Source organism: Sander lucioperca, chromosome 13 (genome assembly GCF_008315115.2).
Source record: "Sander lucioperca isolate FBNREF2018 chromosome 13, SLUC_FBN_1.2, whole genome shotgun sequence".
In the NCBI taxonomy this organism is placed as follows: domain Eukaryota; kingdom Metazoa; phylum Chordata; class Actinopteri; order Perciformes; family Percidae; genus Sander; species Sander lucioperca.
Window position 1 is genome coordinate 6,590,219 of NC_050185.1, and position 23,211 is coordinate 6,613,429.

A 23,211-nucleotide genomic window follows, 5' to 3' on the forward strand; every position below is an offset into this window, starting at 1 on the left:
TCAATACTTTTTTTTAAATATTATTTTTTGGGCATGTTAAAGAGAGAGAGGGGGAATGATATGCAGCAAAGGGCCGCAGGTCGGAGTCGAACCCGGGCCCGCTGCGTCGAGGAGTAAACCTCTATACAGTGGGGAGAACAAGTATTTGATACACTGCCGATTTTTCAGGTTTTCCTACTTACAAAGCATGTAGAGGTCTGTAATTTTTATCATATGTACACTTCAACTGTGAGAGACGGAATCTAAAACAAAAATCCAGAAAATCACATTGTATGATTTTTAAATAATTAATTTGCATTTTATTGCATGACATAAGTATTTGATCACCTACCAACCAGCAAGAATTCCGGCTCTCACAGATCTGTTAGTTTTTCTTTAAGAAGCCCTCCTGTTCTCCACTCATTACCTGTATTAACTGCACCTGTTTGAACTCGTTACCTGTATAAAAGACACCTGTCCACACACTCACTCAATCAAACAGACTCCAACCTCTCCACAATGGCCAAGACCAGAGAGCTGTGTAAGGACATCAGGGATAAAATTGTAGACCTGCACAAGGCTGGGATGGGCAACAGGACAATAGACAAGCAGCTTGGTGAGAAGGCAACAATGTACTGTTGGCGCAATTATTAGAAAATGGAAGACGTTCAAGATGACGGTCAATCTCCATGCAAGATCTCACCTCGTGGGGCATCAATGATCATGAGGAAGGTGAGGGATCAGCCCAGAACTACACGGCAGGACCTGGTCAATGACCTGAAGAGAGCTGGGACCACAGTATCAAAGAAAACCATTAGTAACGCACTACGCTATCATGCATTAAAATCCTGCAGCGCACGCAAGGCCCCCCTGCTCAAGCCAGCGCATGTCCAGGCCCGTCTGAAGTTTGCCAATGACCATCTGGATGATCCAGAGGAGGAATGGGAGAAGGTCATGTGGTCTGATGAGACAAAAATAGAGCTTTTTGGTCTAAACTCCACTCGCCGTGTTTGGAGGAAGAAGAAGGATGAGGACAACCCCAAGAACACCATCCCAACCGTGAAGCATGGAGGTGGAAACATCATTCTTTGGGGATGCTTTTCTGCAAAGGGGACAGGACGACTGCACCGTATTGAGGGGAGGATGGATGGGGCCATGTATCGCGAGATCTTGGCCAACAACCTCCTTCCCTCAGTAAGAGCATTGAAGATGGGTCGTGGCTGGGTCTTCCAGCATGACAACGACCCGAAACACACAGCCAGGGCAACTAAGGAGTGGCTCCTTAAGAAGCATCTCAAGGTCCTGGAGTGGCCTAGCCAGTCTCCAGACCTGAACCCAATAAAAAATCTTTGGAGGGAGCTGAAAGTCCGTATTGCCCAGCGACAGCCCCAAAACCTGAAGGATCTGGAGAAGGTCTGTATGGAGGAGTGGGCCAAAATCCCTGCTGCAGTGTGTGCAAACCTGGTCAAGAACTACAGGAAACTGAACTGAAGTTCTGCTTTTCTGATGTATCAAATACTTATGTCATGCAATAAAATGCAAATTAATTAATTAAAAATCATACAATGTGATTTTCTGGATTTTTGTTTTAGATTTCGTCACTCACAGTTGAAGAGTACCTATGATAGAAATTACAGCCCTCTACATGCTTTGTAAGTGGGAAAACCTGCAAAATCGGCAGTGTATCAAATACTTGTTCTTCCCACTGTATATGGGCGCCCGCTCTACCAACTGAGCTATCTGGGCACCCTTGAATTCGATCATTTTTAGGCACCGACCAAATTGCCTCCATAATATCGAGTATTGAAAAATGCCTCGTCATTCAAAACCGAATTTCAATACCCAAGGAGCAAATCTCATCATCGTCAGTGAGCCAATAAGCATGCAGCGTACTTCTACCAAGATCTAATAATGTCTGTGATTGGCTGTCGCACGATACACGTCGTAGAGACACGCAGGAAAAACTCTACGTTGCACACAGAGATGGGACTCGCGTAGTAGGAGCTGAAAAATACATAAAAAGATTTGTGCCGTAACGTTGTCATTTCTTTTTGTTAAAATGGATTTTATAAAATTGGTATCGAAAAAAGTATCATTCAGGAACTGGTATGGAAGTCAAGGTATTGCTATTGGTAATGGTATTGAACATTTTTGAACGATACCCAGCTCTATTGCCACATTATTTCAAATACCGTTAATAAAACATTCATGTTTATATTGCTGAGTTTTGTACACTGCTGAGGTTGGGCATGCAAGTCTTATACTTGGTGTTTCTGCATCATGTCAACAGGCAATTGTCTTAGAGGGCAGCTACTGGAAGCGAAGGATCGAGGTGGTGATCAAGGAGTATCACAAGTGGAGGATTTACTACAAGAAGAGGGTGAGCACTCATTCTTTGCAGAACACATATTTCATACTTTTGTATATTTTTTTGCTGTTTTAGCAGCATGACTTTGTGGGTGGCAGTGTTGGTCTGGTGGTTGGTCCAGATTGAAATATCTCAACAAATTGGCCTACATTTTATAGAGACATTCACGGTCCCCAGAGGATAAATCCCACTTGACTCCCTGACCTTTTCAGCTAGATCCACATGCAGGTTCATCTTTTTTTATACATTTTTTTGGAGCATTTTTATTTGAGAGGACAGCTTAGACATGAAAGGGGAGAGAGAGGAGGAACGACAAGCAGCAAAAGGCCGCAGGTCAGAACTGAACCTGTGGCCTCTGCGGCGAGCACTGAAGGCTGTTTTATGCTTCTGCGTCGAATCGACGGGGTACCACCGCGAACCCCCTACCGACCCCTCTGGCGTAGCTCGACGTGCACCTCCAAAAATGTGTAACTTTGCGTCGAGGCGACGCAGACCGCAAGGACTGTGATTGGTCAACTGGTCCTGTGTGTTGATAGTCGGTGTTTCAAGCCGCCTACTGTGGGGAGTAGCAACATGCTAGTTCACTGACATAAGCTTTGCAAATAAACTCAGACATATTTTGGTTACAATGATGGGGTTATCTGTTTGTAAAATGTCAGTAACGTTTTGAAATTAGCACTTTGCCAGCAAGCAGTAGCTACTTTATGGGCAGTTGTGCTAAAGTTTGCTTGCTAACATAACATAAACTGGCTGGCAGACACCTTGCAGATAACCTCAGACTTATCACCCCCTAACGTTATGGTGGTGAAATGCACCGCGATGCAAAGCAGCCCCGATGCAGAACTCCAAAAGGGTCACGACGCCGTAGGAGTGACAGCGTAGCTACGGCGTGGAGTTGATGCAGAAGCATAAAACAGCCTTGAGCCTCTGTACATGGGGCGCACGCTATACCAGGTGAGCTACCCAGGTGCCCCAGCAGGCTCATATTTGTGGTTCAGAGAAGAATCTTGACTTTATTGGATGGATTGCCGTAAACGTTTATATATATATATATATATATATACAGTGAGGAAAATAAGTATTTGAACACCCTGCTATTTTGCAAGTTCTCCCACTTAGAAATCATGGAGGGGTCTGAAATTGTCATCGTAGGTGCATGTCCACTGTGAGAGACATAATCTAAAAAAAAATCCAGAAATCACAATGTATGATTTTTTTTTAACTATTTATTTGTATGATACAGCTGCAAATAAGTATTTGAACACCTGAGAAAATCAATGTTAATATTTGGTACAGTAGCATTTGTTTGCAATTACAGAGGTCAAACGTTTCCTGTAGTTTTTCACCATGTTTGCACACACTGCAGGAGGGATTTTGGCCCACTCCTCCACACAGATCTTCTCTAGATCAGTCAGGTTTCTGGGCTGTCGCTGAGAAACACGGAGTTTGAGCTCCCTCCAAAGATTCTCTATTGGGTTTAGGTCTGGAGACTGGCTAGGCCACGCCAGAACCTTGATATGCTTCTTACAGAGCCACTCCTTGGTTATCCTGGCTGTGTGCTTCGGGTCATTGTCATGTTGGAAGACCCAGCCTCGACCCATCTTCAATGCTCTAACTGAGGGAAGGAGGTTGTTCCCCAAAATCTCGCAATACATGGCCCCGGTCATCCTCTCCTTAATACAGTGCAGTCGCCCTGTCCCATGTGCAGAAAAACACCCCCAAAGCATGATGCTACCACCCCCATGCTTCACAGTAGGGATGGTGTTCTTGGGATGGTACTCATCATTCTTCTTCCTCCAAACACGGTTAGTGGAATTATGACCAAAAAGTTCTATTTTGGTCTCATCTGACTACATGACTTTCTCCCATGACTCCTCTGGATCATCCAAATGGTCATTGGCAAACTTAAGACGGGCCTTGACATGTGCTGGTTTAAGCAGGGGAACCTTCCGTGCCATGCGTGATTTCAAACCATGACGTCTTAGTGTATTACCAACAGTAACCTTGGAAACGGTGGTCCCAGCTCTTTTCAGGTCATTGACCAGCTCCTCCCGTGTAGTTCTGGGCTGATTTCTCACCTTTCTTAGGATCATTGAGACCCCACGAGGTGAGATCTTGCATGGAGCCCCAGTCCGAGGGAGACTGACAGTCATGTTTAGCTTCTTCCATTTTCTAATGATTGCTCCAACAGTGGACCTTTTTTCACCAAGCTGCTTGGCAATTTCCCCGTAGCCCTTTCCAGCCTTGTGGAGGTGTACAATTTAGTCTCTAGTGTCTTTGGACAGCTCTTTGGTCTTGGCCATGTTAGTAGTTGGATTCTTACTGATTGTATGGGGTGGACAGGTGTCTTTATGCAGCTAACGACCTCAAACAGGGGCATCTAATTTAGGATAATAAATGGAGTGGAGGTGGACATTTTAAAGGCAGACTAACAGGTCTTTGAGGGTCAGAATTCTAGCTGATAGACAGGTGTTGAAATACTTATTTGCAGCTGTATCATACAAATAAATAGTTAAAAAATCATATATTGTGATTTCTGGATTCTTTTTTTTAGATTATGTCTCTCACAGTGGACATGCACCTACGATGACAATTTCAGACCCCTCCATGATTTCTAAGTGGGAGAACTTGCAAAATAGCAGGGTGTTCAAATACTTATTTTCCTCACTGTATATGTATTCAAGGTCCCTAGAAGATAAATTCTAATGACTTCAGGAGAACCCATAGATCCCCTTACTGGATGTTTCTATTAGCACTACCAGCAGGTCAAAGTTTTCACTTATCCTAACAAATATCTCTACACCTGGATTAGATTAACAAATTAACAAACATTTGGTACAGACATTCATGTTCACCTCATGATGAATTGTTTATAATACCTTTTTAAGATGTTAACATGCTAAACTAAGGTGGTAAATAGTGTACCTGCCACTAGCATGGCTGTAGAATCTTGTGACACAAACAAACTACACACTGTTCTTTTCTTTTGCAGCTTCAGAAAAAGAAGGATGATATTCTATCAATGCTACAAGAGGTACGACAAAGCTCTGCTTTGATATTATTCTATCTCTTTCTATACGTTTTGGAATAACACTAATGTAGAGAAACATTTATTCTGAGCCCTGAAAACTGAAGTTGGCTGATTGAGCCAGGCTACAGTGTGCATGTTGGTGTTGGTGACTTGCTAGCATTGTTGACTTTTGAATGCAGTTGCAGCTCAACATATGAGCATCAGAGTCCTCCATGTAGCTCTTTGTAGCACGTGGATTTGGCCTACCTTGGTTTGACTAGAAATGAAAAGAGAGGATGATAAAAAAGAGAAACGTGCAAAGCAACTTGCGTCATTGGCCTGGCATTTCTAGGTAATTGACACAAGTGAAATAGCTACATAATTTAATCAAATGTGACCTACTTCCAGCAGCGCTTCGTAAAAGTTGAGTAGCGGAGGGGCAGCGAGTGTGACGTCACTGTGGCACAGGTACACAAAAGATCAGGAGGACAACAGGAGAAGTAGGAGAATGGCAAAGAGAGGGAGGCACTTCATTCATGATAGTATTCACATGAGAATGTAACATGTGCCCACTAGGGCTGGGACAATATGCTTTTGTCTCAATTCGATTCCGTCACGATTCATGGGTGCCGATTCGATTTGTATTGCGATTTTCATTTGTTGATAGTATAGAGTACTGCGATTTTCTTTTCCTTCTTTAACAAAAACAAAAGTTGAATAACACACTTCTAGAGACAATATATCATGAGACATTTCTAAAAAACGGATTGTTTCCTCAAAAGAATGCACATCACATGTCAGTCAGTCATTTTTCTTTCATTTGTAAAGAAGAACATGGATTTTCAGATTTTTCTGCTTTCGCTCTGTTTGGCTGGAAACAGATATGATGTATTCGCCGTGGGTGGTACCGTATAAACACAACATATTTAGGTGAATCACTGGTAGAAAAATAAATAAATTAGGGGCGACCTCTAGCTCACCCAGTAAGAACGTGCGCCCCGTGTAGGCTGAGTCCTTTACAGTGGCCCAGGTTCGAATCCGACCTGCGGCCCTTTACTGCGTGTCATCCCCCATCTCTCTCCCACCTTTCCTGTCTATTCACTCTAAAATAGTGAAAAAAAAAAAATTATTAAAAATATAGATTCTGAGGAAAAGAAATCACAACATATACGATTTTTGATCCCCCCCACCCCCACCCCTAGTGAACACTGTGCAGCTGTCTCATCCCACTATTGCCTCTTCCACCTTTGGCATCATCATCCTTCTGCTTTTATTCTCTCTCAGATTCACTGTGTCATTAGAAGCCCAGCTATGAACTCAGGTCAGAGGTAATATCTGACTGTGTTGATGTATTGTGCGGCACTTCAAAGGGCACATATTGGCACCAAGTTGCCAGGTCAAAGATCACTAAACCAGCTCTTTATGCTCCTGCTTCCCAAAGCCTTATCTTGCCTTTATCTTAACAGATTACATATAGTGGCTGGGAATAAAAAAAAACACCGCAGTAAAACCCAGGGGTTGTTTTTGTAAAGTTAGTGTTTATTTCCTATATTTTATAACAGGTTACAGCTCTCAACGCCCCGATATAAAATTGAATCGACTATATGATTTTAGCCTCAGCTCCATTCTCTTCCCAAAATCTTGAACAATCTGATTTGTGTAGGCCATCATATTCCAAGACACAAATGACACGCTGTACTGTCAGTGTGTGTGTTAAAACTCAGTCAATCTGAGGGAAACAAAGTCCTGCCAAGTTACCAAATCAAGTCATAAATAACGGAGCTTCAACAGGGGGAGTGGACTGTCCAACCTATGAGAAGTCTACTTTGATTTCGATAGAATATAAACAGTGATTTTTAGCCACGCAAGCGGTGTGACCCTCGGACAGACTGAAATATTACAACTGTTGGGTGGATGCCACATATGTTTTTTTTTTTTTTTTTTTTTTTTTTTTTGGGAATTTTAGGCCTTTAATTCCACAGGACAGCTGAAGACATGAAAGGGGAGAGAGAAAGGAAATGAGATGCAGCAAAGGGCCGCAGGTCGGAGTCGAACCCGCGGCTGCTGCGTTGAGGAGTAAACCTCTATATATATGTGTGTGCCTGCTCTACCAACTGAGCTAACCCGGCCACAGAGGATCAACTCTAATGACTTCAGTGATGCACAGCTTTTTCCTCTAGAGCCATTATCAAGTCCAAATTTCAAGTAGTCAAATGAGGACATTCCCTTCAACCTTCGCTATACTTGTATTAAGTGCTAATTAGCAAATGTAAGCATGCTAACGCTAAGATGACCAACCTGGTAAATATTACCTGTTGAACATCAGCATGTTAGCATTGTCTCTGTGAGCATATTACATTTAGTACAGTCTCGTAGAGTCACTACGCTCTGTATGTGAAAGGGAATAGCTTGACTCAAGACAAAAGGATGATGCGTTTTTGCCATAAAAAAAAAAAAAAAAGTATTCTCTGTTTATGTCATTCAGTTTCATCTCATGTTATTTTTGCACATTTTATTTTATCATTTCACTTGAAGATAAATGTAATGTAATGTACCACCTCGTTGCAGGAAAGGCCTTAAAAAAGTATAAATAATGTCGATCGGAAGTGATGGATATGCATGTGTGTGTTTTATTTCTTTGGCGAGTCCGAGGCAGCAGCAAGTTGTGTCGGCAGGGGCCCTCAGGTCTTCCTGTTTGCCCGCACGTGAGTGCGGCAGCCAGAATTAGGTCAGGGACAAAAGGCTGCTGCTTTTTGCTGAACGGTGAGACATCAAAGTAAAGAAAGGAACGAAGCTGACATAATGATAAACTGTAGGAGGCTAGTGTTTTTGAACAATATGTCAAAACTGCTTTTTCATCATTGAGCACTGTATACACACACACACACACACACAACAATCTTACCTCATTTCTACTTGCACACACTTTACACATATTCTTCCTCAAAGATGACAAATCGAGAGGTAAATGACTAAATTACAAGATGGCATGTCGTGTGCTTAGACGTAATCAAAACGTTTCCGGCTCAGTCTGGACTTCCCTATAAATGGGGTGTCAGGCTTAGAAGTAGAGGGTAAAGACAAGAAGAGGGTGAAGCATAGCAGCTCAAACAGAGGGAAAAGGACCGGTCCTGGAGCTGCATTTTCTGTGAGTGTTTTACTGGGTTTTAAGCAGAGAATGGGCACTTGGAAAACGTTGGTGTTGCATGTCTAGACACTAGATGTATGTATGTGTTTTTTTTTGTGTGAGTGGATGTACAGTAAAATGTGTTTTAGTGAGTTGGCATTGTCATTATTTTAAGGCTAACTTGATTTTGTACGTGACTAACAACTTATTGGAGGCGTATCTAACTATATTATAGAGCTTTAGCTTGTGTTAACATGCATTTCTCAGTGCAACAAACCAGTAGCTGGACAGAACCAAACTGCATCAATGCATCACTTGCCCTCTGATTAATAGATCCGGAATTGACTTGTCACTAGAAGCTGTTCCTAAGTTTGGATTTCTGGCTGATGTGCTCCAGGGTCAGATCTGCCAGGCCAAGCTGGAGAAATGGTCCAATCAGATGTACCAGGAGCCCGAGGCTGCGCCGGTGGAGGTCCACATGTTTGACCTGGACTGTCTTCTGTCCGACATCTCCGACACCCTGTTCACCATGACGCAAAAGCCTTGTCCCTGGGCTGGTGATCGACACGACAGTGAGTAGTCATTCAGAGGGACTCTCAGCTGTGACTTTGCACTGGTGTCAAACCAGTGAAAAAATAAGGATGGACTTATGACCTGTGACTTGTGACCTGTGACTTGTGACCTGTGAGTTGACCTGTGACTTGTGACCTGTGAGTTGCCTGACGAGATCAAAAACATGTCTTCCTTTGTATTGTGCATTTATCATTTGGCTGAAAAGAAATTCCCAGGTGTACTTTATTTAGATTTATATGATATAACTCATGAAATGTAGCTTCATGCCATCTCTACCATGAGCAGGAGCCCAGAGGACAGACTTAAGGATAGATCAACTATGTGTGTATTTATATGATATCTAATGTAATATAGCGAGATGTGTCCAATGTTTTAAAGAGCCTGAAAACCTATTTTCTCAATTTCTCAATTTAGTGTTACTATGGTCCTACATGAACGCAACATTTGCGTACAAAGTTTGAACTGTTTTATTATTATTTTTGTCTATGCTCTTGTCACTGGTTTGACATAGACTGCATGGAAAAATGTGATGTGAAATACTTCCACGCACCAATCAAGATTTAACAATATTTTACATTTGATTGTTACTTAATTAGTCATGAGTGATTTAAAATGATACTTGACGTTTTGGGAAATATACTTATTTGCTTTCTTGGCTGATGGGTCAGCAAGTCAGCCAAAGGGACTCATCCTAAAAATAAGGAAAATTCCCTATGATGAAAGAAAGTGCACTCACAATAAGGCAGACACATTAAAAGATGCACTCACTCACATTTCTCTCTCTCATGTTTGATATTATATTCTCTTCTTCCTCAGCGTACACAAGCAATGCAGATATAATCCAACCAGGCCTGACTCCACTGCAGCCCAACCTGGAGGATTTCATGGATATACCAGGTACTGTCTGTCTGTCTGTCTGTCTGACAATGTGGTACATGTGTGCTTGATTTGGTGCGGAAAAATATATTTGCTAGCTAAGACGTCTGAACTGATCCTGATGAGAGGTTTTAAAGTCAGTAATTGTGTCTACATTTCTGACAAGCCACAATCCTAGGCACTTATCCTGATCCATATTTTCTCACTCAGATACACTGCAAAAATGTATTCTCGTATTAGGTCTTTAAATCTGAATTTAAGATTCAATTGCTTAATGCAGGGATTTCTTTTACATTGCATTTTTTATGTGTCGTTGAGGCGTCAAAAATTCTGTTCTCAAGTGCCACTCCTTTGTTTATGTGCTGCGTCTGCAGTATGTTATTTGTTCTTCAGAGGTTAGAGGGGGGTCAGCGGCAGGGTTGAGCTGTGAGAATGGGGAAGTGGAAGAGGAGGTTTACCGTTAGATGCAGATACATGCTCCTGCAAGTAATTATTATTATGAATTAAAGCAGCTATAATCAATATTTTCATTAAAACAATGGATCAAATGAATAGGTGCAATGTGAAAGGGGTCGCTCGTAGTGATGAACCCACAGGAAATAATCACCCGACTGCTGTCCCACTCAGCTCTATGAGGCGGTTTAGTGTCTTTCAGCACACAACTTAAAGGTATAGTTCAGATGTTTTGACATGGGGTTGTATGAGCTACTTCTCCACAGTAAGTGTATTAGCTACAGTAGATGGCAGTCGGCACGCCCCCAGTTTGGAGAAGCAGACTGGAGTACCGACACGGAAGCTAAGCAAAGTACTGCTTTGGACGGGGGCAGCAGCTAAACATAATTTAGCCTCCTAAAAGTTTGTACACTACAGTTAGAATATTTTCAGCGCTGTACCCTGCCGTCAAACAGCCCTGTTTAAGTTTATGCAGGGGGACCTGAAGATTTTGTTGATGCTCTCATCAAAACCACCAGACTCCATTGCCAAAAAAAATGTCAGTTGGCACTAGAGTGCGGATCGGGCCTCATTTTTCTGTCCGAGCCCGGCCTGCGTCCGACAGAGCAGTAACCGAACCCGACCCGAGCCCGACAGGCATTAAGATATTTATGTCCGAGCCCGACACAGTTAAAATCTCTGAAATTTCATCTGAAATGTCAACAGATGAGCGCATCAGCGCACACGGGGCAACAAGCACACGTTAACACAGGTGTGCAGTTGGCTACCTACACAATAAGCTTTTTTAAATTTAAAATGTTTAATGCCTTATCGCGCTGATGTGACCGAGCCCGACCCGAACCTGAACATCATTTCTAAATATCTGTCCGAACCCGGCCCAGCCCGTTGGGTCCCGTCGGGCATGGGTCGGGTATCCATCCTCTAGTTGGCACGGCCCCAGTTTGGAGAAACGGGCAGGAATAAAGGCACAGACGCTAAGCAATGTACTGATGTGGAGGGAGGTAGCAGCTAAATGTATTTCAGCCACCTGAAAAAAGGCCCACCTAAAAAAAAATCAATATCAGTTTAAGTGTACGCTATATTAAGAACATTACATTTTTGTCAATGGAGTCTGGTGGCTTTGACGAGAGCATAGATAACGGCTTCAGTTCCCCCTGCATAAACTTTAATGGGGCTGGCACAGTTGGAGCTGGCACAGATGGACACAGTTACTGTAGGGACTAGCTGGTGAATATAGTAAAGCATTTAGCAGCTAAAGAGCAAGATATTTATTGCTGTGTGTTACTGCCACGTGTAGATCAGTGGACTAGTGGATGGATATAATAGTTGGTTGGACTCTGCATGAGTGTCCTTGTGTACGACACTAACAAAACAGGGATCCACTCAGAAAAACAGCTCCATGGCGCTACCAAAGGTTACAAACTTCCACAGGGAACCTTTTAAAAGGTGATACCATGTCCGTGTTGTGTTTAAAGCTTGTTTTCCACTGGCTCCAAGTGGCCAGAAAATTGGTGCAGCTTTAAGTAAACCTTCAAAACAATCACAATCAAATCTGAATATGTTTTGGTGCGACATAATTCCCTAATCAGTGATTCCTGAGTTGTATTTCTAAATTAATACTTGACAATGATACGTCCCTTAGAGAGTGTGAGGGGCCAGAGTTTTCCGCCCAAGGCTGCTTGCCAAACTGCCATCCTGCAGGGAGACACAGACAGCGGAAGAGCAGGTCGTAGTTTAGTTCGTTGCTCGGGGGCACAGTGGCTGTGGTTGCTTTGGCCTTTGTGTTACTTTCAGTGAAGCAATCCTGCAGCCCTGTGGCTACAAGTCAGCCTTTGTAACCCACAGACAACCTGCTGCCCACTGCTGTAATACTGTGTGTGTGTGTGTGTGTCTGTGTGTCTCTGTCTGCGTGTCTGTGTGTGTGTCTGGCTATGTGTGTGTGTCTGTGTGTGTCTGTGTGTCTCTGTCTGCGTGTCTGTGTGTGTGTCTGTCTGTGTGTGTCTGTCTGTGTGTGTGTGTGTGTGTGTGTGTGTGTGTGTGTGTGCGCGCGCGTGTGTGTCTGTCTGTCTGTCTGTCTGTCTGTCTGTGTGTGTGTGTCTGGCTATGTGTGTCTGTCTGTGTGTCTGTCTGTCTGTCGTCTGTGTGTGTGTGTCTGTGTCTGTCTGTCTGTCTGTGTCTGTCTGTGTATGTGTGTCTGTCTGTCTGTCTGTCTGCGTGTCTGTGTGTGTGTGTGTCTGGCTATGTATGTCTGTCTGTGTGTCTGTCTGTCTGTCTGTCTGTCGTCTCTGTGTGTGTGTCTGTCTGTCGTCTGTGTGTCTGTCTGTCTGTCTGTGTCTGTCTGTGTATGTGTGTCTGTCTGTCTGTCTGTCTGCGTGTCTGTGTCTGTGTGTGTGTGTCTGGCTATGTATGTCTGTCTGTCTGTCTGTCTGTGTGTGTGTCTGGCTATGTGTGTCGGTCTGTCTGTCGGTCTGTCTGTCGGTCGGTCTGTCTGTCTATGTGTGTCTATGTGTGTCTGTCTGTCTGTCTATGTCTGTCTATGTCTGTCTATGTGTGTCTGTGTGTGCGTGCGTGTGTGTGTGCGTGCGTGTGTGTCTGTGTGTGCGTGCGTGTGTGCGTGCGTGCGTGCGTGCGTGTGTGTCCGTGTGTGTGTGTGTGTGTGTGTGTGTGTGTGTGTGTGTGTGTGTGTGTGTGTGTGTGTGTGTGTGTGGCTGTTTGTTCTCACAGTGCTGGCAGAGTCCTGAGGGATCAGCTGTCTGTCTCTCTTTTGGTCACAAGATCCAGGGAGCTAGCAAGCGTCTGTGAGAGCTCCACTGCCATGAGTTTCATCAAGCTGGATTCTGACTAATGTGTGTGTTAACAATAGCTCCAATTAGCTGAAATCAAGCTTTCATTGACTGAAGCAAGTGAGGTTATATTTGTCTCCTCAACTGGTCAAAACCTGCTTTGGAGTCGGTTGCTGTCAGATGTGAAAGTACATAACCTAATCGCAGATGGCAGCTTGGCACAGTCAGTTGCCAGCATGGCTCCAAAAATATGTGACCTGGCAGATACGAAGCGAATACCTTGAATGACCACCACGTAGAGAGTGCTTCACTGCATTTTGGATGGTGACTCGTTGTTTGATGTTTTGGCTCTGTGCTTTTATTTTGTTGTTTTGTTGTTTGAATGTCTGAAATGTGATATTAAACTGCAGACTGACAGTAATAATCCAGCTACTTTCAGCCATATCTGTTAGAGAATAAAAGCATTTTGTGTATGTTTTGTCATGTCATTATAGGAGGCAAAAAATAACATACTAGATTGTCTAATTATAAAATGAATTGTTTTTCTTTTTTCTTCTAAATCTGAACCTGAAAAAATAGAGCTGCAAAGATTAATCGTTTTCACACCATCATAAAGATTAAGTGTAATTTTCTGAAACAATTTCCAACTTTCCAGCTGCATCAAAGCTTGAGTTTTTCTTATACCTGACTGTCCGATTAACAGTGTGTGTTTGCTTTTCTCAGATATCTTTATGAACTACCGGGGCCAGCCCACTGAGCAGATTGGTTTTGCTGACTGTGGCTATTTTGAGAGTTCATCCAGCACAGCATTTGCTCCACTTCCCTCCCCTGTGGTAACAACTCCTCAGCTACTTCTCGACACCCAGCTGGCTCAGGTACTGCTGCAGTTTGTTTTTCATGTAAATGTCTGGAAGAGAGTAGTAATGAAATTGTCAAATCATATTTCAGTTGCCTTTTTGTAAATATATATAAATGTAACTGATTGTGTTAAAGCTTTAGTGCATAACTTTTTGATATTAATGAACGTCCGTTACATTCAAGCCATTGCCTAATAGGTAGCTACAAAGCTAATTCAGACTATCAGCTCCACACAACTCTCTCTGGATTTCTCAGTATGACTATGTTCAGAAGATTGTGTCGACTTTCCCGTGCAGAAACTTGAGTGAAGATAATGACCTCCCCTGAAGAGTCCATCATGTTTTTTTAATCCTCTGTGTTCCTTGGCTACTAGCAACTGCGTGGAGGAGGGGTGGGGGCTGTGCGAGATCACATAAGGCTTGTACCATGTGGACGCGCCGACATTTCTGTTGTCATTACTTAGAATTCCTCATGGGGGTGACAGAAACTACGCACTATAGCTTTAATTGGGCTTATGCATCGTGTCGTGTTGGTCGCAGGCCCCTGAATTGAACCAAATCGAAATCAGATCGTGGCAGACTTTGTGATATCAGTAAATGTATTGTTGTCGTAAGAATTGATATATCGTATCGTGATATAACGTGTGTTTTACACTAGGGGTGCACAATATATAATTTTTTTTATCGTCATCGCAATATCAACTGGCGCAATAAACACATCGCGAAAGGCTGCGACATATCGCAAAAGACAATTGGAGATTTTTTGTGTTAGTTGGAAGAAAATATCAGCAGAAAAGTGCACTTTAACATGTAAACATTACATTATAATGTAATGTTTTAGTGCTGCCTTTAATATTCAATTCAATGTTCAATTTGTTCAATAAAAGAATGTTGGAAAGGTTTTCCTTTCGTTTGTTTTAAATTCAACAAGCAATTTGTTGTATTTTAGCAGAATACTGAAAGCAGCAGAAAGGCAGAACTGAGTAAACTTTAATATCTGTTTATTTATCGCAAGTAATATCGTTGTCGCGATATTCAGCAACGTTATCACATGTTTCCCTCATATTGTGCAGCCCTAATTTACACCCCTAGTTAATTAGTAAAATAGATTGAATTTTTCTTTTCCAGCCCAATCTGTCATCTGACAATTTGCCTCAGCCTTCCTCATCCAATACCCGGCCAGACCAGACTGGGCCGGGCCAGGGTTGCGGTGAATACCACACATCTAGCATCATATCAGGGGCCATGCCATATGGACACCAGTCATACCCTGCTCCACCTGTTTCTATAGCATTCACCACCGGCATCGAGCAGCCGGCCTCTTCAAGTATCCCTTTCCTGTACCCGCCGCCCTGCCATAAGTTTGGCTACTACACGACGACCAGCGTGACCCCCACTGTCATCACTCACACCGCCTCCACCATGGGGGCCCAGGGCTCTGTGTATCAGGCTCATGGTTACCCTCACACAGGGGACACGTACCCCCAGACTCCCTGCCACTCTCTCAGTTACCCGGCCGCTGTGTCTGACCCGGCCCACGCAGCGCTGCCCTCGGTCACCGCGGCCCACTGCTTCTCAGTCCCCGAGCAGGTGGCTGTTACAGGGCTCAGAGGGAAGCACAAGCAGAAGACAGGAGGAGCGAGGACAGTCTGTTCCTCTGTGGCTCTGTCTGGCCCCCCGTCCACGCCACCCACACCCACTAGCTGCCTGGCTAAGCTGCTCTCCTCCAGCGCCCGCGAACGTGAGTCACTTCTGTCCAGTGGTGGAATGTAACTAAGTACATTTACTCAAGTACTATACTTTATTACAAATTTGAGGTACTTGTACTTTGCTTGAGTCGTTTCTTTTCGTGCTACTTTCTACTTCTACTCCACTACATCTCAGAGAGAAATATTGTACTTTTTACTCCACTACATTAATCTGACAGCTTTAGTTACTAGTTACTTTACAGATTAGGATTTTTGCACACAAAACACATGTAGTTTATAAAATATGATGTTTTATTATAAATTAAACTACCCAACAATATAACGACCTACAAGTCCAGCTGAAATGATTAGACCATTAAACACTATATTGATCGTTTCCAGTTTCTAAAATGGGAGGATTTTTCTGCATTGAGTACTTTTACTTTGAACACTTTAAGTACATTTTCCTGGTGATACTTACATACTTTTACTTGAATATCATTTTCAATGCAGGACTTTTACTTATAACAGAGTGTTTTTACAGTGTGGTATTAGTACTTTTACTTAAGTAAAGGATCTGAATACTTCTTCCACCACTGATTGTGTCCCTTGTTCTATCTATCTATCTATCTATCTATCTATCTATCTATCTATCTATCCATCCATCCACCCATCTATCAGTTGTTAAACAGCGGTTATTGAAAAAAAAAAGAATGGGATCATGTTTCTGTTTGAATAAAATCAATCCAATAACTATTGCATTTTGTGCTTTCAGGGAAGCCATCTCTAGGATTTGATACTACTCTAATGCCAGCCAAAGGTCGGAGGTCATCCTCTCCCAGCTCCTCGGTGAGCCTGTCCTTTAGTATCACAAGAGCAGTGTTCATTTGTGTTGCTAACTGGCTTGTGCAAAAACAACACATTGTGCCTTTGTGTGCCAACCAATTTCTGGGCGCAATCACTTCCTCTGTCTGTTTTTTGGACGGATTAAATAAACGAGAAAGACTTGAGTTAGCTAGTGAGCATTAGAGGTGCCAGTGGGTGGATTTGTTTACCTTCAGACAGAGCCAGGCTAGCTGTTTCCCCTTGTTTTCTGTCTTTGTGCTAAACTAAGACAACCGGCTGCTAATCTCTATAAACAGATATCTGCATATGATAGATATCTGCAGAATCTGTAGGCAACGGGAAGCGTTCTGGTTTCCGTTTGTAGTCCGTTTGTAGTCCCAGTAGTATTGACCAATCACGTTTGAGCAGGCTTTGGTTGCATGCGGATAAACAGTCCATGTGGAGAGCAAAAGAGGCGGAACGCATTTGCCGAAATGTAATCTTGGAACCCATTGGCTACCGTCTGACGGCAATTTAGTCTTTAAGCTTTTTTTTTAAAAATGTATCTGCATTGATATGCAGATATCTGTTTACAGAGATTAGCCACAATGTAGTCTGGACCTAAAACATTTACAAAAAGTATTGACTCTGACTGTAAACAATGACTGGCACCCAGCTGTGGAAATCTTGGTCCGTTTATCCGTTATCCATTGAGCAGATATCCACTTTCTACACTGGAACCCCAGAAATATTGGCTCTTGGATCCCAAGATTGCCCGGCTGCTGGCTCTAGCTTTATATTCAGTGTACGGATGTGAGAATGATATAAATCTTTCGTCGAACTCTCTGCAAGAAAGCAAATAAGCGCATTTCCCAAAATTTTTAACTATTCCTTTAAAGTTTCATCAAGCTAGCACATTTTGCCAGAAAGACATTTTGCAGAAAAACATCATTTTAAATTTAATTTTCTTATAAAATTTCTTTTTTTCTTCTTTTTGTGGCAGTAGTTTCTGAGATGGTGAAGGAAATCTCTTTTTAGCAGCAGCAGCACCAGGTTCAACACATCACAGTGTTATACCCTGTAACTGTCTACCTGTAATATGTAGACTAATCTCTTGTCCTCTTCACGTGGACCTACATTACTACTGTTTGTTATTGCCCACAGTTAGTATTTTATTGGTGCTCCTGGAGACCCTGGGCCATCTTTAACAGCTCCAAAAACCTATACTTAACTTTATAACCTTGATACTGGTTATCATTTTAACATGGTGATGACATGTTTCAGATGTTTACTACAGAAAATGAATTACTTCCATTCTGTTACTCACAGAGCCCAGCTGTAAGTACTAGTTAAAGGTGCCGTAGGTAGGATTGGGAAGATCCAGGACTTAGCCAAAACATTTGAACATCAACAACTTCTCAGTTCCTCCCCCCTTTTCTGCTCAAGCCCAAAACGGTCTCCTAAGCCCCTCCCCCCACAAGGGAGAATGAATGCGTGTGCATGAGCAGTGATTGACACGCAGTTAGACACCGCCCCTGACCCTGATTGGAGCATCTGAACAGGGAGCGGTGGCTTTTTGCAAATCGCACTACAGACTGTAGGTGGTGACAGATGAGCCTGATTTTTTTTTAAATGACCTGCTTCGTGTAGTTCTACTGGAACATAGGTTTTCAGCATCAGTTTCAGCAAATATGACAAAGTTAGTTTTATAAGGCTTACCTACTGCACCTTTAATAGTTAAATACAGTGGATATATGTATGCACTATATTTAATTGGTGTTGGCAGGAAATCTTACACAGCACTATTGTGCCCAAATCCGCCAAATAAGTCTTTTTGGATTTCTGTTATTACAGTTTTTGAATTATTCATAGGAGGTCTAACTGGAATTTTTTTTTTTTCTAAAGATAATTTTTTTGGGGCTTTTCCCTTTATATTAGATAGTGACAGTGGATAGACAGGAAAGGGGGAGAGATATGGGGGATGACACGCAGCAAAGGGCAGCAGGTCGGATTCGAACCTGCGCCGCTACAGGACTCAACCTACATGGGGCGAACGCTCTTACTGGGTGAGCTAGAGGTCACCCCCTAACAGGGATTTATTTGTATTTGTATTTGATACATTTGTATGTAGCATCACATTCATAAAATGTGCAAGTCCAGTTTGGGTTTTAATAAGGTCAGGAGAAAAGAAAAAATATTTTTTAAAGGCCCTTCTAAGTAGGGCTGGGCGATATATCAATATTATATCGATTTTGATATATGAGGCTGGATATCCTCTTAAATTTCGGATATCATAATATGGCAATAGGACACGTGTTGTCTTTTCCTGGTTTTAAAGGCTGCAGTACAGTAAAGTGATTTTTTTTATTATTTGTCTTTACCCACTTAGTCATTATATCCACATTACTGATGATTATTTATCTAAAATGTAATTGTGTGAATATTTTGTGAAAGCAACACTAGTCAAGCCTACAATATCGTCTCAATATCGATATCGAGGTATTTGATCAAAAATATCGGGATATTTCATCTTCTCCATATCGCCCAGCTCTGCTTCTAAGTATAGATTGTGTGTTGTTCAGCAGTCGAGCAGCAGCACGCGTGTTGGAGGAGCTTCATCGCAGCTGCAGCATGGCGCTGCTTGGCCTGCAGGGATCCCAGTGTTGACTCCTCGGCACAGCCAGAGTGCCCCCCTGGGTCACAGCGGCCCCCACGTCAGCACCTCCAGAGGCTCGGCGGTGTCGGCCCTGCTCAGCCACGGCTCCACACACACCGGCACAGCCCTCCTCATTCCCAAGACAGAGAAACTGTCTCCGGTCCAGCTGTACGGCACCGACAGGAGCAGCCTAACAGGTATGCCCTCAATGCCTCGAAGCACTGAAGTAAAAACAACATCTCGCTTTTTCCAAATGCAGTTAGGTGAATGATAACATGGCCGTTGTCAAGGAAATGTAAAACGCCTTGGAGACATTGAAATTCAAAGAAACCTAGTGATGAGAACTAGGGCTGCACAATACATTGTTTTTTTTATCGTCATCGCGATATCAACTGGTGCAATAAACACATCGCGAAAGGCTGCGACATATCGCGAGAGACACTCAAGAGATTTTTGTGTTAGTTGAAAGAGAATATCAGTAGAAAAACTGCACTTTAAATTGTAACTGTCATTCTTTTTTAGTGCTGCCTTTTATGTTCAATTCAGTGTTGAATTTGTTCAGTAAAAGAATGTTGGAAATGATTTCCTTTCATTTGTTTTAAATTCAACAGGCAATTTGTTGTATGTTAGCAGAATACTGAAAGCAGCAGAAAGGCAGATCTGAGTACACTTTAATATCTGTTAATTTATCGCAAGCACCGTTAATATCGTCATCGCGATATTCAACAACAATATTGCATATAGCATATTTTCCTCATATTGTGCAGCCCTGGAGAACATTGACATCAAAATGATCATGCTGTTAGCATACATATGCTATCATATGCTAACATATGCATATGTTAGCATACTTTGTTGAGCTTTAGCAGGTATCTGTAATAGGTATCTGTATCTGTAATAGCAGGTATAATGTAATATATTTAAGTGAATGCAGCTAAGTCTGACACTTATATGGGGTACAGTGGTAAAATAGGCATGTATCTTGCAACAACAACATAGGCGAAGGTCCTGTGCAATAACAGAATATGCAGTTGCAAAAAAACTAATGTGCAGCACATGACTGGGTGTGTTTTTATACCCCAAAATAGTTCCAGCAACAAGCCTTAAAATTATAATCCTGATAATAATCCACATCTGACCACACCTTTTCTTTCTGTAAATTTGGCGTATTTTTTTTTTTAAGATTATTTTTTGGGCTTTTTCTGCCTTTATTTGATAGGACAGCAAGGTATTAGGGGAGAGGGAGCGAACTCTGGTCCTCTGCGTTGAGGCATACAGTAAACCTCTCAGTACATGTGCGCCTGCTCTACCCACTGAGCCAACCCAGCCACCACTTGGTGTATTTTTTTACAAGAAAAAGTTGACTAGGGAGCTTTTGTAGTAAAAAAAAAAAAGAAGAAGCCGGCAGCGTTTTGGCTCCAAAAAGCAGCCAAGAGTGTCTTTTGTTGCTATAACAACAGCTACTGCTACAGTATCCTAGAGCGCTATGTGGAGCGCCGTTAACGTTAGATAAAACAAAGCGGTGGAGCGAGCTAGAGAAAGAACAGAGAATGGGAGCGGTACTAACGTTGCGTATTTACGAATCCTACTATGGCCACGCCATATGAAGCAGCTCGATTGGTTGGGGTTAGGCAGTGACCTCGAATGGTTAAGATTAGGATAGCTGATTGGTCAGGGGATAGGACCTGAACAGATCGGGTTACGTTACCTTGCGTAAGCATGGACGCCTGGCCAATAGTAGTGTGTGAATGCTATTGAAGGGCGGGTCTTGGCGTGACAATAGTAGGATTCGTAAATACGCCACCCGGTAATATCATATAACTCGCTGTGCTTCGACTGCATGTTTTCTTGTTGTTATGGAAACGAGAGCTGTGGCTACTCCGCTTCTCATTGGTCGGCTGTCAAAAAAGCGCTGGAAGTGGGACATTTTTTCAGAAAAGTTGAACTTTTTTCAACTTCAAAAGGATGCCCTGAGCTGCAGAACAAAAAGTCGCCAGTGGTGTTTAAAAAAGTGCTCACAACTTAAAAAAAAAACAAACAAAAAAAAAAAACTGTTTACTCCACAGGATTATAATGTAAAACAGACACTAGCAGCAAAAAAAAAAAAAGACGCCAAGTGTGAACATAGCCTTACCTGTTTTTGTATCTTAATTGCGTAACGGCATTCCGCATAATGTATTCCGTTACTCCCCAAGCCTGATTGTAGGGGAATCTAGCAAAAAGGTTGATCAAGTAAAGCTTGTTGTAGAAGTCTAAATTAAAACCTGAGTATGCCAGCATCCACAGCCAGAGCATACTGTATCATTTTTATTTACATGCAGAGAGTTTGCCTTGCATATATAACTGATTTGCGCATGAGAACTAGGGCTGTGCAATTAATCAAATTTTTAATCGTGGTTACGATTCAGGAAAAGTATTTACAGAAATTTCACAGTTTAAGGTGATTTCACCGTTAATTTGTTGTCACTGTTTTGCTGGGTTTTTTTTTTTAATTCAGTAATTGCAACATCTTTCAGTCAAGTCAATTATTAATCGTGTTGAATAATCATGATTTCAGTATTGACCAAAATAATCGTGATTATGATTTTTTTCCCATAATCGAGCAGCCCTAATGAGAACATGTGTGCATGTAGAGGTCATGTAATTTCCCTACAAAAATAATGAATAGATTATTGTGATTATTGTGATTATGTTATTTGTGTTTCTTTTAGTGAATTTTCCAGGACATCCAGGCCAAACGTCACCACCAAACCCTTTAGATAAAACCTCCAACCCAGAGTCCCCACACTCATGCTTCTCAGTACAGGGAAAGATAGAATCAAGTAAGGTAGGACACACCGTCTCATTTCATCTACATATATATATGCTTTCATACAGAACAGCATGGGATTAAGTAGTTTGTTATGAATAAGATTACCATCTTGTTAAGTGCTAAATAAGTCACAAGTGAAATAATACCAGAAACTGATTGTTGACGGAGAAAGTTAATCTGGGTGTGAAGTTTGATTGTGTCTATTTCGTCATATATTATCTGCAGCAAACGGAGACCAGGAGGATAACGCACATCTCAGCTGAGCAGAAGAGGCGCTTCAACATCAAACTGGGTTTTGACACGTTACATAACCTCGTGACAACACTCAGCTCTCAGCCAAGCATAAAGGTACTGTGAGAAAACGTGCAGCTGCATTAGAGATGGATGTGCTGACAGGAGCAGCATCACCAAAGAGCAGTTGAGTTGATGCATAGACAGTTTAACTGGAAGACTATATGAGATGTAAATGCAGCTAGGAAACCGGCCACAGTCATTTTGAATTAGGGCTGCACAATATATCGTTTTTTTTTTTATCGTCATTGCAATATTAACTGGTGCAATACACATACCGCAGAAGGCTGCAACATATTGCGAAAGACACTCAGGTTTTTTTATCAGAAGAAAACTTTTTTTAAATGCAACTGTCATTCTTTTTTTAGTGGTGCCTTTTGTATTCAATTCAATGTTCAATAAAATAATGTTGGAAATGATTTCCTTTTGTTAAATCCAACAAGCAATGTTGTATTTTAGCAGAATGCTGAAAGCAGCAGAAAATGCAGAACTGAGTACACTTCAATATTTGTTGATTTATCGCAGGTAATATCGTTATCGCGATATTCAACAATGTTATCGCAAGTCGCATATTTTTCTCATAATGCGCAGCCCTACTTTGACTATTTGTGAATAACTAGGGTGTATTGCTGACGTGTGTTAACCCCTCTGTCTGCTGGCACAGATCAGCAAAGCCACCACGCTGCAGAAGACTGCCGAGTACATCGGTAAGATGCAGCAGGAGAGAGCTCAGCTGCACGACGAGGCTCAGAGACTCCGAGAGGAGATCCAGCTCCTCAACTCAGCCATCAAGTGAGACTTTTAGCCACGCTTGACTTCTTAATATAGGAGTGTGAACGTGTGCAGGCATGTGAGTGTATGCATATCCATTAGGATTGGATGCCTATTTTCATTTAAAGCTTTAGTGCACGTC

General features: G+C 42.3%; 1 protein-coding gene across 4 annotated transcripts in view; it reads left to right on the plus strand.

The window, feature by feature from the left end:
• The window catches only part of LOC116058230 (carbohydrate-responsive element-binding protein), a 32,862-nt gene that overhangs the window by 3,629 nt on the left and 6,022 nt on the right, over nucleotides 1-23,211 (plus strand). For 2 of the 4 annotated variants that reach the window (XR_004894921.1, XM_031310981.2), the window contains exons 4-14: nucleotides 2,270-2,359; nucleotides 5,340-5,381; nucleotides 8,882-9,056; nucleotides 9,874-9,954; nucleotides 13,893-14,044; nucleotides 15,155-15,767; nucleotides 16,490-16,563; nucleotides 19,122-19,392; nucleotides 21,907-22,022; nucleotides 22,233-22,355; nucleotides 22,963-23,090. Coding sequence is in view for 3 of the 4 variants with exons in the window: in XM_031310981.2 (XP_031166841.1) it covers nucleotides 2,270-2,359; nucleotides 5,340-5,381; nucleotides 8,882-9,056; nucleotides 9,874-9,954; nucleotides 13,893-14,044; nucleotides 15,155-15,767; nucleotides 16,490-16,563; nucleotides 19,122-19,392; nucleotides 21,907-22,022; nucleotides 22,233-22,355; nucleotides 22,963-23,090 (1,865 nt within the window). In the remaining variant the exon portion in view is untranslated. The remainder of the gene's footprint in view (nucleotides 1-2,269; nucleotides 2,360-5,339; nucleotides 5,382-8,881; nucleotides 9,057-9,873; nucleotides 9,955-13,892; nucleotides 14,045-15,154; nucleotides 15,768-16,489; nucleotides 16,564-19,121; nucleotides 19,393-21,906; nucleotides 22,023-22,232; nucleotides 22,356-22,962; nucleotides 23,091-23,211) is intronic. The other 2 variants (XM_035990876.1, XM_035990877.1) reach the window with 2 other exon arrangements.